This window comes from Phascolarctos cinereus, unplaced genomic scaffold (assembly GCF_003287225.1).
Source record: "Phascolarctos cinereus isolate Bilbo 61053 unplaced genomic scaffold, phaCin_HiC Scaffold_3;HRSCAF=262, whole genome shotgun sequence".
Taxonomy (NCBI): Eukaryota; Metazoa; Chordata; class Mammalia; order Diprotodontia; family Phascolarctidae; genus Phascolarctos; species Phascolarctos cinereus.
Genome location: NW_027555736.1, coordinates 170756568 through 170768591, shown reverse-complemented (window position 1 = coordinate 170768591; position 12024 = coordinate 170756568). Strand labels below are relative to the sequence as shown.

General features: G+C 47.4%; 2 protein-coding genes across 2 annotated transcripts in view; both read right to left on the bottom strand.

Annotated features, from left to right (window-relative positions):
* Nucleotides 1–2583, bottom strand: part of LOC110193748 (myosin-6) — a 46321-nt gene extending 43738 nt beyond the window's left edge. The window contains exons 1-5 of the mRNA XM_020965776.2: nt 2545–2583; nt 1764–1976; nt 972–1115; nt 345–501; nt 218–245 (exon numbers count right to left, since the gene is read on the bottom strand). Coding sequence (XP_020821435.1) covers nt 218–245; nt 345–501; nt 972–1115; nt 1764–1964 — 530 coding nt within the window. The 5' untranslated portion in view covers nt 1965–1976; nt 2545–2583. The remainder of the gene's footprint in view (nt 1–217; nt 246–344; nt 502–971; nt 1116–1763; nt 1977–2544) is intronic.
* A 6417-nt stretch (nt 2584–9000) lies between these two features.
* The window catches only part of LOC110193568 (myosin-7), a 33424-nt gene continuing 30400 nt past the window's right edge, over nt 9001–12024 (bottom strand). Inside the window, exons 36-40 of the mRNA XM_020965461.2 lie at nt 11879–12004; nt 11501–11776; nt 10169–10264; nt 9839–9973; nt 9001–9140 (exon numbers count right to left, since the gene is read on the bottom strand). Coding sequence (XP_020821120.1) covers nt 9123–9140; nt 9839–9973; nt 10169–10264; nt 11501–11776; nt 11879–12004 — 651 coding nt within the window. The 3' untranslated portion in view covers nt 9001–9122. The remainder of the gene's footprint in view (nt 9141–9838; nt 9974–10168; nt 10265–11500; nt 11777–11878; nt 12005–12024) is intronic.

Below are 12024 nucleotides of genomic sequence, written 5' to 3'. Positions count from 1 at the left end.
CTCTTGTCAAATCCTGCCCGGTTCCCTTCCAATCTTATCCCAGCATTCCACTGATCATAATCTTGACTTGAAAATACTCATGTTATCACTTAGCTTTCTCCACAGTTTCTTAGGGATACCCTCTTTCCTCCCAGTACTCTAGTCTTCTCACTAAAACCCACCCACCCACAAGAGGGAAATGGGTGCGCTTGGGCCGGGGGGGATGATGGAGACTCACGTGATAAGGATGGATTGGTTCTCCCTGTCTGAAATGAAAAAAGAGGAAGGAGGGATAAGGTTAGGATGTTGAAATAACAGAGCAACTGGAAGGAATAGAGAAGGTTCCTTACTAAGGGGTCTCTCACCTGTCAGCATGTACTGATAGGCATTGTCAGAAATGGAGAAGATGTGGGGCGGAGCTTCACTCCTCTTTTTGCCCCTGTAGGCAGTGACCACCTCTGCATTGTACACCGGCAGCCACTTATAGGGGTTGACAGTGACACAGAAGAGGCCAGAGTAGGTCTGCAGCCAAGAGAGAGGAAGGTCAGAGATACCATAGAGGTGTGTGAGGGAAGGAGAAGAAGGGAAGATTCATAGATTCAGAAATGGGGGAGACAAAAGGCAGAACATGGCTATCATTGTGTTTTTCTGGGGTGTGTGTGTGTGTGTGTGTGTGTGTGTGTAGGGGTGTTGAAGGAGTGATTGACAGAGGCCCCCAGGAATGAGCCTAGGGATGGAGACTGGATTTCCCCCGGGTTGTTTTTCTAGCACTCCATAAGGTGGGAGCCGATGCTCGGCCTGCATGTCTTGAATACCTCCACAGCTGTCCAGAGCTTAATTTGGGACATATTGAAAGACAGGAAACAGAGATCATGTCCCCCTTTGGTTCCCCTTTGGGATGATTTAACCTTTTAGCTTGGGATGATATGACTGTTGCTGTAACACAATGCCCTGGTCTGGATCCTGTAACACCCACAGCTGTGGGCACTCACATAGATCATCCAGGCTGCATAGCGCTCCTTGAGGTTGAAAAGCACGGCGGGCTCATGCAGGAATGTCAGCATGGCCATATCCTCGATCTTGTCGAACTTGGGTGGGTTCTGCTGCAGGATCTGATCTTCTTTCACTGTCACCGTCTGGCAGGGAAGGGGAGCCCATATGGGACACTGATCATGCCTCTGTCTGCCCTCCCCAACTTCACTTGCCAGACTCTGCTCCAATGGTCCATAGGCAGCTGATGGTGTTCTTGACTAAGTGTTTTCTATCTTAGGCTCTTCCCTTAGTCTCCAACTCTCTCACAAAGTCATCCCATCTCCTCCCTGTCTATCTGCCATTCCCACAGCTCTCTCCCACCTCTCCTGCCTGCTATCCCTTTTTCATACTCTTCCTAGGTCCTCAGCTCTTCTTCTCATTGCCCACCTCCAGAATGTAGACCCCCAAGTCTTCTGATTCCAATCCAGCACCTTCCTGATTAACCACCATTTTTGTGGGCTAGCACTGTCGGTCAGAGATCATATCTCTATCACTGTCTAACTGACTCATACATACCTGCCCTTGGTCATCAAAGGGATAGAGTTGAAAGTTGGAAAGGCTCGGTGCAAATCTATTCTTAAATCTCACAGCACCAGTCTTAGAAGGTGGGTCAGTGGGATCCTCTGTTTAGTCATTACAACAAAACTCAGGTTTCTTAGAGCTATTCTCCTATGCTATCCTAACTCTGTACCTTCCCACAAACAATCCCCAGAGTTTCTCTTCTCATCTTCGTTCTCGGTCTCCCTTTTTACCTTGCCATTCTCGGTCTCAGCAGTGACCTTGCCTCCCTCTCGGGACACAATTTTGGCCTTGACAAACTCCTCCTTGTCATCAGGCACAAAGCACTCTATTCTGATGTCGAAGGGCCGGGTCTGTGCTTCTAGCCTCTCCTTATCAGACTTGCGTAGGTATTGGGCAGCAAGCCCAAACTCAGCCAAGTTGGCATCACCCATCTTCACAGCAAACTAGAGGATAGGGCAAGGAACACAGCTGTAAGAGTTTTCAGCAACAGGAAAGGGGGAGGAGGCAGGGTTGGTGGTTCTCCAGGATTCTTACAGCTGTGATCCAAATGTCATTCCAAGGACAAAGGACTCAGTGGCCTGGAGGGCAGCAGGTGGCACCAAGCCCAGGAGGCGATGGACTCAAACACACAGAGGGGCCCAAGAAGCATCAGTTCTGGGATATTCAAGGGTTAATATTGAACTTAGAGATTCCTTTCACCCAGGATGACTGACCTCCATCTCTCTTCCAGCTCATCCATGATGCCATATTTAGCTCTGAGTTCCTACCTCCACTTATTAGCTCTTCTTCCTTCAAAGGCCTACTACTTTACCCCTTTCCTTAAGGTGTGAGCTTGAAGCTAAAGGAGGGGCCACTGTATGAACACGCTAGAGAATGAGATAAAGCAACGGGTTGGATGCTTCTTTGTGGAGCTCAGGGCAACTCAGAGAACAGATCCCTAGACCCCCTCCGTCTAGCTCCTACAACATGGCTATTTGTGGCTGTAGGGAAAGAAGAAAGATTGGTTCTTACCTGGTTAGACTTTTAGAGAATTTAGAAGAATCCTGGACACTGGGATGGGAGGTTGTGGTTAGTGATAGAGAATGAAGAGACAGAGACACAGGCACATAGAGAGATAGGGAATGAGGGGAGGAAAGACAGAGAGAGACAGAGAGAGACAGAGATAAAGAGAGATGCACAGAGAGACAGAGACAGAGACAGAAAGAGACAGAGGCAGAGATACAGAGAGATGAAAGACAGAGAAAAGACAGAGAGAAGAAGACCGAGATAATAAGCATGATGCAGAAATAATCAGAAAGAGATGGACAAGAAAAGAAATAAACAGTGAAATGGAGAATCAAGAGAGCAAGAGGAATAAGAATAGAAAGATGGAGACATAAAGACCCCAAGGTTGATGGTGGAGGAGAGAAAGAAAGAGAAGAAGAAGAAGAGGAAGAAGAAGGAAGAGGAGAAGGAGGAGGAAGAGGAGGAGGGGAAGAAAGAGAAGAAGAATGGAGAGAAAGAATGAGGGAGAAAATAATAGAGAATGAGAAAGAGAGAGAATAAAAGAAAAATGACAAATGGGGGGAGAGAGAGAGAGAGAAAAAATGAGGAAACATAGGAATAAGACATGGAAATGATAATACAGTCGAAGAGATGGATGCATATAGAGCCAGGGAGAAACAAAGATAAAGATAAGAGACACATGGGATGGAAAAGGGAGGGAAAGAGTGAAGAAAGCAATTTAAAAAAAAAACATATGGAGAGGGAAAGGACATTCAGAGACAGTGATGCAGGCAGATACAATGACATGAAAATGGGGGTTGGGATGGCAGTGGGAAGGAGAGAGAGAGAGAGAGAGAGAGAGAGAGAGAGAGAGAGAGAGAGAGTGAGAGAGAAGGAAAAAATATTTTTTTTCACTTTTCAGTAACATTTCTCTCTTAAAATAAAACCCTTCCAAGGGCCACTGTTTTCTGATGCAGTCCACTGACCACCCTCCTCCCCACAACTTTATAAAGATAGAAAGTTTCCAGTGGAGTTCCCCAGGTGGATGGGTGGGGATGAAGGTCCCAAAGGAATGAGGGTACCTCTCTTCTGATACCACTACCCCCCCTACCAACACCCCAATCCCAAGGAAGTCAGCGCTCCCCACCTACCCTCAAGGTGGAGGGAAGGAATCTAGGGAACATCTCTCACCAGCCATTCCCCTCTTACCTAAGCCAACGGCAGACTGTGCAGCTTCTGTGTCCTCAGAGCTCCCTGTCTCTTTTATATTCCACCCCCCACTCCCTCTCTCCAAATTAGGACCCATTGTGAGGGACCCTCCCCCCCTTTCTCCTCCTATTTCCTCCCTCGATCCCTTTGCCCTCGAGGTGACGGCAGGACAGCCAGGCCCCCAGATTTGCCCATGAAAGGTACTTTGCCCCAGCCCCCTGGCTCTGGGACCTTTTTTTAGGCCTTGGGTGCATTCCTACCTCAGAGGGGCTGATGGGCTGATAATGGTAAGACAGCAGCCTTCTTTCAACACTGTCCTCTCTCCCGCCATGCTCCTTACCTCGGTTATTTTTAACCCAAAGGGTGGGTGTGGTAAAGTAAACTCATTGTGGGTCACCTTCTCCCCTGTTTGCTCAGATGCTGGTGCCCCCTACTCTCCAACCATGGAACTTTGTCTTCCCCTCACCCCAACTGGTGAGGAAACTTTAGACTGGTGCCAGGATGATAAGATGAAGTAGGGGAGACCCCCTGGCCCTTCTCTCTGACTCAGTTTCCCCTTTAGGGATGGATAACAAATGCCACCTCCTACTTTTCAAGGAGATTTTATATCTGTCTCTCTGTCACCTATGGGGTGCCTTGGTTCTGGGGGACTTTTGGGGGCTCTGGAGCTGGAAGAAATAGCTGGAGAAAATACCCTTCCTCCCACCTCTTCAAATTTCTTTGGGCGGTGATTATTACTATCCAAAAGTTTCAGTATATTAATATACAACACACTCTTCTCTCTCATGTATCATATGTACATTTTCATGCATATACTTAGTCACTCACTTAGATTTGCCTGGTCACACACATATGTACAATTATACAGGCACCCTCACACTCACTGCCCCTTGTCCCTCTGTCCCTGGTGTTGGTGGGAGGTGGGGTGTGCAAGGAAAGCCTGGAGGTGTTAATCCTAGCGTCTAAAGGATGGGGTTGGTGATGAGGGGCTCCCTTTCATTTGGAGCAGGTGGGGGCAGGATGGGGGACACAGGTGCCAGTGGGGATGACTGGGAAGCCTGTCATGCTTTGAGATTAACACTCAGGCTTTGAGTTGGCATTCCCGGCAGCGTGATGGAACCTTTATGTCTGCTCCCTCCCTCTCACCAAGAAGACACCTTTGTGGGCCCCACTCTACCTTCCTCAGGGGTGTTTGCCTTCACATCTCTTCCAGGTGGATACTATCATCACTGCTCTTCCAACCCCTCTTGAGCACCCTTGTCTATGCCCTTGAGTTGGGCTGCCTTATTGAGGCCGTGGGTGTCAGACCACAGCAGACCATGCCTGTTGTGACTAAGTGGACATTGTGTCCAGGGAACTAAGCCAGAATTCTACCCCCTCCCAACCCATGCCAGGACACTCTCCCCAGACTCCCCCCCTCCTCTCCTCCCCTATCCCCTGCCACCTCTCAATATAGCTCCAGGGGTGTGAAAGAGGGAGGGAGGGAAGCCGAGGTCAGCACCCCAGAATAATGGAATTTTCCGCTGTAGTCACTCTCCCATGCTGTTCCCATCTCTCCAGGACCCCTTTCCTTACCCAAGATTATGTACCCTTTCTCCCAAAAAGCTATATTCATGAAATGCCCCCCAGAATATCTCTTTGTACCCTCACAAGTTCCCTTCACCAACCATGGTGAGCCCTAGATCCCTGCACTATCAGAAGATTGCACCTCAAATCCCTCCTTACCCCTCACTGGGTACCAAATGCCCTATTTCTCCAGACTCAGGGTCATTCTATGTCACACTTGGAGCTGTTTAGCCGAGAGCCCTATATGTCACTACTTGTCCTTATCCCCCATCAGCCTGGGTGCATGATAAGGGGGCTGGCTGAGAGTGCCAGGTTAGACGAGGTCAGGTCAGGGCAATGAGAGCAGAGCATGTCCTCAAGGAACCCTGTGTCCTGGGCAAGCTGGTGGGCTAGATGAAGGTCTGAGGGTAGGGGAGTAGGGAGTGGTGGTTGAATGTGTGGTGTACAGAATCCTGGCGCCTGATGAGAGAGAGGACAGGGAGGGGTTAAACTGGTTCAGAGGCTCTGCTCTTCTAGTCCTGGCCCCCGCCCCCCTTCCGCTTTCCTTTCATCAAGGCTTACACCACCATCTCCTCCTCCTAGTCCCTGTCTTCCCAAACCCACTCCCTGACTCTGCTCAATCACTAGGAAGATGAGTGCTAGATCCTGAGAGCAGCACCTCGAAGCTATAGGTAAGGGGGAAATAAGGAACTTCCTCTCTGCAAAACCCACTTGGTCTTGACACCTGTGGGACTCAGCTGGCCTCTCTTTGTCTTTATCTTTCCATCTGTTTTTCCTTTCTCACTCTGATTCTATCTTTGCCTCTCCAATCCATGGCTCTGTCTGTGACTTGGATTTTCTCTAAAGTATAAGGTTTCCTTCTAATATAACCCAGGACTGTGGGCTTGTCTTTCCCATCTCTCTCTCCAACCTTTCAAACTTCTCATCATCCTCCATGTATCTCCATCTACCTCTTCATTTCTTCCTCTCCCCTTCTCCCCCCTCTTGTACTCCTTCTGTCTTTGGCATCCTTCTTTCTTCCTTTACTTTTGTTCTCTAGCCTTTCTTATTAAAATGCTGCTTTAAAAAAAAGAAATTAGCTTTTCTTCTCTCTCTCTCTCTCTCTCTCTCTCTCTCTCTCTCTCTCTCTCTCTCTCTCTCTCCCCTGTCACTCAACTTTCACTGGTCTCATTCCCACTTTATGAACTTCCTAGCCTCTTTATTGTGGAGAGGGAAGAGAGAAAGACAGAGACAAAGAGTCCAGGAGAGAAACAGAGACAGAGTGGGGGGAAATTGCCAGGAAAGAGGAATAAGTAGGATATTAGGAGAAAAAAAAGTGTAGAAAAAGGGGAAGAGAAGGGAGAGGGGATGATTGGATCATAGAATGTCTCCCTAAGTCTAATCTATTTTTCTTCTGCGTTCTGCTTCTGTTTTTCTTTTTTCCTCTTTGTCTCTCTTCCTTGGTCATTCTCTGTATCACTTTTGTCTCCCTAGTTTTCTCCTCTTCCCTTCCACTCATGTCCCCTTCTTCTAGCCCAGGGATTCTTAATTTTGTGTCATGGTCCCCTTTAGCAGTCTGATGAAACCTATGGGCCCTATGTTTTAGTAAGGAAAAAGGAAGGAAACACAAATTTGTTAAGCACCTACTTTGCTCCAGGTGCTGTACTAAGAGCCTTTTACAAATATTATTTTATTTGATCCTCACAACAACCTTGGGAGGTAGGTGCTATTATTACCCCCATTTCATAGCTGAGGAAACTGAAGCAAACAGAAGTTATGTGACTTGTCCAGGATCACACAGTATGTATCTGAGGTTTGATTTAAATACAGGTCTTCCTGACTCCAGGCCCAATGCTTTATCTACCAGGCCACCTGTTGCCAACATTCATAATGAAAGGAAATGTTAAATTTCAGCTGGAGGTTGTTCCCGCTGAAAACAAAGATGTGATTTTTTTCCTGTCCAAGTTCCCCATAACACCTATCCATGGATCTCTTGGGTTAACGATGCCTTCTCTAGCCTCATTCAATGAAGCCCCCACCCCAGTGATGTATTCTTTCTTAGGTGGGAGGCCTATAAGCTATTTTGACTCCATCCCAGAGCTATTGGGCTACCTGGGGGACTGAGGACTTATAGCTGTACAAATAGGGCTGGGACTTAGAGGGTAGTAGTACAAGGGAATTTCTTTAGGTTTCACCTTCACCTTCTCTCCATCCTCTCCTATGGGATTGGAAGCAGACATGCTTCCATTCAAGACCTATCGGTGCCCCTTCTGTTGTCTCAGCCTTCTCGGTGACCACGTACCCAACTTTCCTTTCCCTTGAGGTCTCCTCCCACCATCCCTCTATTCTATGACACCTCTGTTCTGCCTCTCTTAGGAGGTGTTGGTCCTCATGGGTCAAGAGAACATCCTCCCACCCTGCAAAGGGCAAGGTAGGGGATAGGAGAAGTATAGAGCTTAAGGGGAGGAAGAGTGTAAAAAAAGGAATGTGGGGGCCTAGAGCAATGGGCTCAAACTCACATAGAAATGGGGGCCACCAAACCATAATAAGGAGCTCTGCAGGCTGTGTATTGACTTAGTTTTAAAATGTAATATTATTTAAGTTTTATTGTATTTTTATTTATTTTTGTTAAATATTTCCCAATTACATTTGAAAGTCAGGCTGCACACAGGAGTATTGTGGGCCACATTTGGACTGTGTATTTGACTCCTTTGTTCGAGCAGGAGAAAAGCAGACTACCTTATACCCCAAAGAAGATACTGGATGAGAGGAAGGGAGAGGAGGCCTGAAAGCAGGCACTTGGTGGGGTGGGGTAGTGACTATCTCACTAGGTAACATAGAATGCCATGATAGGTGATGAGGCAATGTGGCTCCTATCACATCTGGGTTCCAAGTCCTTATTGCCCTTTACAATGACCTTCACTGGGACTTAGAAGGTTATTTTCTCATTCAGAAGAACTAGCTTATAAGGCTCATAGCTTTCCAATGTCCTTGAGAGTGAACCAGGACAATGGATGTGAGAGGCTGTCTCATATCCGACCACAAAAAAAAAAAGGAACACAATGAAGAGATGGCTGTTTTCTCCAGATCTATCAATGCTTGATCACGGGGTGTGTACATAGGTCAATATGAATGGCCCAGGTTCAGAGCAAGAGTGATAGTCCCATGCTATGATGGAGCTAAGATGACCATAAATTTTGACCAAGCTTTCTCTAGATTTGACCAAACTCCAGAGCAGCCCTATTCTCTTCAGGCTCTAGAATGGGTCCCATCTTCTGGCAAGGCCCCCAGTTGGAAGGGAACATCACCTGTTCATGGGATCATAGACCATGAGCTAGAAAAGACTTGGAAGCTGGATTTTTTTTAATAGATGAGGAAACTGAGGCCCAGAAAAATTAAGTGATCTTGCTCAAGGTCATATAGATTTTAGGTATTAGAGGTGAGATTTGAACCCAGGTCCTAGGATCCAGAGTCAGTTCTCATTCCACTGTTTCATGATGCCTCTTATTCCATGCTGTTCTCCATGAGATATAGAGTAGAATCCAAGCCCTGGGCATCTTGCCTGATCCCAAAGTACAGGGAGAAGGGAGCTCTCCACTCAAGTGGATAGCCATACATGGATGTCCCCTAACTTAGACCCCTAAAGTTTTTCCTTCCCAATAATTCATCCTGTCTCCCCACATTTTCTACATTAGGGCAAGATGGCGCAGAAGAAAGGGCAGGAGCCAGTTTCTCAGCTTCTAGGAGAATTTTTTATTCTACTTCCTAGGCAAGGTCTATTGTACAGGGACCGTGGAGTTGAGAGGGCCCATAATTGCACCTCCAGGTCAGTGCAGGACATTGTGGCCTGGCTACTCCTCATTCAAGCCCTTTTGAAAGGAAACAAAGTCCAAGTCAGTTCTGAGGGAAGGGAGTCAGGGACCAAGATTGTGGGAGAAGGGTCTGGTTCTGGGCTTTGATGGAACATATGGTGCATTCTGTGGAAAGGGCAGATATGGAGCAGATTGATAGGTGGAGGTTAGGTGGGAGTCTTTTGGGAATCAGTGTAAAAGTTCTACAGGGTTTGGATCACAATGGGTATATATGGTAAAGGGCAAAGTGGCAAAGGTTAAGAATCTTGAGGGTTATAATGGGTTCAGTTTCAGGGATGATGATAAGCCTGGGTACGATATTTATATAATCATAGAATTTTAGAACTAGAAAGGACTTTACAAAATCTTCTAGTCAAACCTTCTCATTTTACAGAAATGGAAACTGCGGCTCAGTCATTGAGAAATGACTTACTGAAGGTGACGCAGCTAGTGAGTGGTGATTAGATTCAGAAAAGAGAGTCTCAGTCTGTTAGGGTATGGAGCCCAATGTTTGAGAAACCCAGAGGATGAGAAACAATGTTTGAGAAACCATGTAGGGAGAGCTGTGTGCAGGGTGACCGACAGAGGAATGCTCCTGGAGGGAGGTGCCATCTCTGGGGAAGCGGTGGTGTCCAGGATGGGTGTGTTTGCTAAGTGAGTGTAGGGCACTGGAGGTACAATGTCTAGCAATTGGAAATACCCTACAAGGGGCTCACTTTGGCACCGATGTCACGACTCTTGGCCCGAAGCTTGTTGACCTGGGACTCAGCAATGTCAGCCCGTTCCTCAGCCTCATCCAGCTCATGCTGGACCTTCCGGAACTTGGACAGGTTGGTATTGGCTTGTTCCTCCTGTGGTGGGGTAGGGAAAAGATCAGGGAGAAATGATGGGGGTGGAGTAAGGATAGAAGGGGCTCTCTGGGCATCTTTGGCTTGGGGGACCAACTGCTTTTCCATTTCAGGCTTCAATTAGGCTACCCTGATCCAGACTCCTATCTCCTGTGTCCGCTGCCCAGGCTTCCCAACTCCCATGGAGTGGACACTTACCGCTTCCTCAGCCTGCCGCTTGTAGGCCTTGACTTTCAGTTGTAACTTGTCCACCAGATCCTGCAGCCGAAGCAGGTTCTTCCTGTCTTCCTCTGTCTGCCAGGGAACAAGGATGAAAAAAATGTCACTGGAGAGCCCACTGACCTTTTTTTTTCTTTTTTTTAATCCCTTAACTATTTTTCACTAAACTCACCACTGGGAACCACCATGTTCTGCTTTTCATTCACTACCATTCACTATCACTCTCATGGAACAGGAACAGGGGGCAGTCGGAGGCATGAGTCCAGATTCGTCCAGTGAAAAAAGATGAGGTTCTGGACTTTGGTTCTAGAGATGTGGTTCTTAACCTTTTTAGTGTCATGGACACTTGTGGCAGTTTTATGAAGACTGTGAACCCTTTCTCAGAGTAGTATTTTAAATGTATGAAATATATAAGACTCAAAGGAAACAAATTATTTTGACATATAATTATCAAAATATTTTTTAAAAAGTTCACAGACCCCAGTTAAGGAACCCTGCTCCAGAGTAAAGACTGGGTTTGGTTCTAGAACCCCAGGTGTGATCTTGAAATTTTTCCTAAAATGGAAATTGCCACATGAAAAGCGGTATGTTCCAGGTCCTTGGACAAGCAGCACCACTAGTCCTTGTTTTAGAGGCATAGTGACATTTTAATTCTAGGAAGAAAGAACTTTTTTTCCAGAAACTGATTCTAGAAAACAAAGCTTAGAGTTCGAGCTAAAAATGGTATCATCTCCATTGGTCCTTGCCTGGAGGACTTAAAGAATTTCAAGTGTTGTTTCTAGGATCTTGAGACCTCTAGAGTCTCTAGGGGATGATTATATTTATGTCCTGTCCTAAAATGTGGTTCTTGAGCTATGTGGCTATCCAGAATTCGGGGCAGAGTCCCATGATGTTACACTATGAAGTTGAGTTTATAGGGTTGGGCTTTCTAGGGACTGATGGTGTGGAATATGACTGAGTTAGGCCAGGATCCAGGTGTTAGCTGCTGGTTTCTGCACCCCAGGAAGGAGCTAGCTATGCTGAAGGCCAAGGAGAAAAGGCTTACTTGGTCTTAGGGGACCTGGTTCTAAATAAGAGGTATCAAACATCCTAGGCCACACGCAGCCCACAATGCTCTTGAGTGCAGTTGAACCAGATTAAGATGTAATTGGTAGAAGATTGCTGATGTTAATATGTGGTTTTCTAAGTCAATGGGCAGCTTGCAGGGAGATTTCTGCATGGTTTAGTGGCCCCCATTTCTAGCTGAGTTTGACATCACTGGTCTAGAGCAAAGGAGCTGAGAACACTCAGTTCTGGCATTGTTCGGCTCACCTGGTAGGTGAGCTCCTTGATGCGCCTCTCGCACTTCCTCATGCCCTTGACCGACTCGGCGTTCCGTTTCTGCTCCGACTCGAGCTCATTCTCCAGCTCCCGCACCCGGGCCTCGAGCTTCTGCAGCTGCTTCTTGCCGCCCTTGAGGGCGATCTGCTCAGCCTCATCCAGCCGGTGCTGCAGGTCCTTGATGGTCTGCTCCATGTTCTTCTTCATCCTCTCCAGGTGGGCGCTGGTGTCCTGCTCCTTCTTCAGCTCCTCGGCCATCATGGCTGCCTGGGGTGTGGGGAGAGAGGGAGGGAGCCTCGTTTAGGCCCAGGCACATCAATGGCCATGAAGCGACCCTGGTCGGGAGTAGAGGGTGGGCTCTGTACTCACGTCCGTGATGGCCTTCTTGGCCTTCTCCTCAGCATTCCTGCACTCCTGTACTGCCTCTTCCACTTCTGTCTGGAGCTGAGACAGGTCTGCATCCATCTTCTTCTTCTGGTTGATTAGGCTGGTGTTCTAAATTTGGGATGGACGGG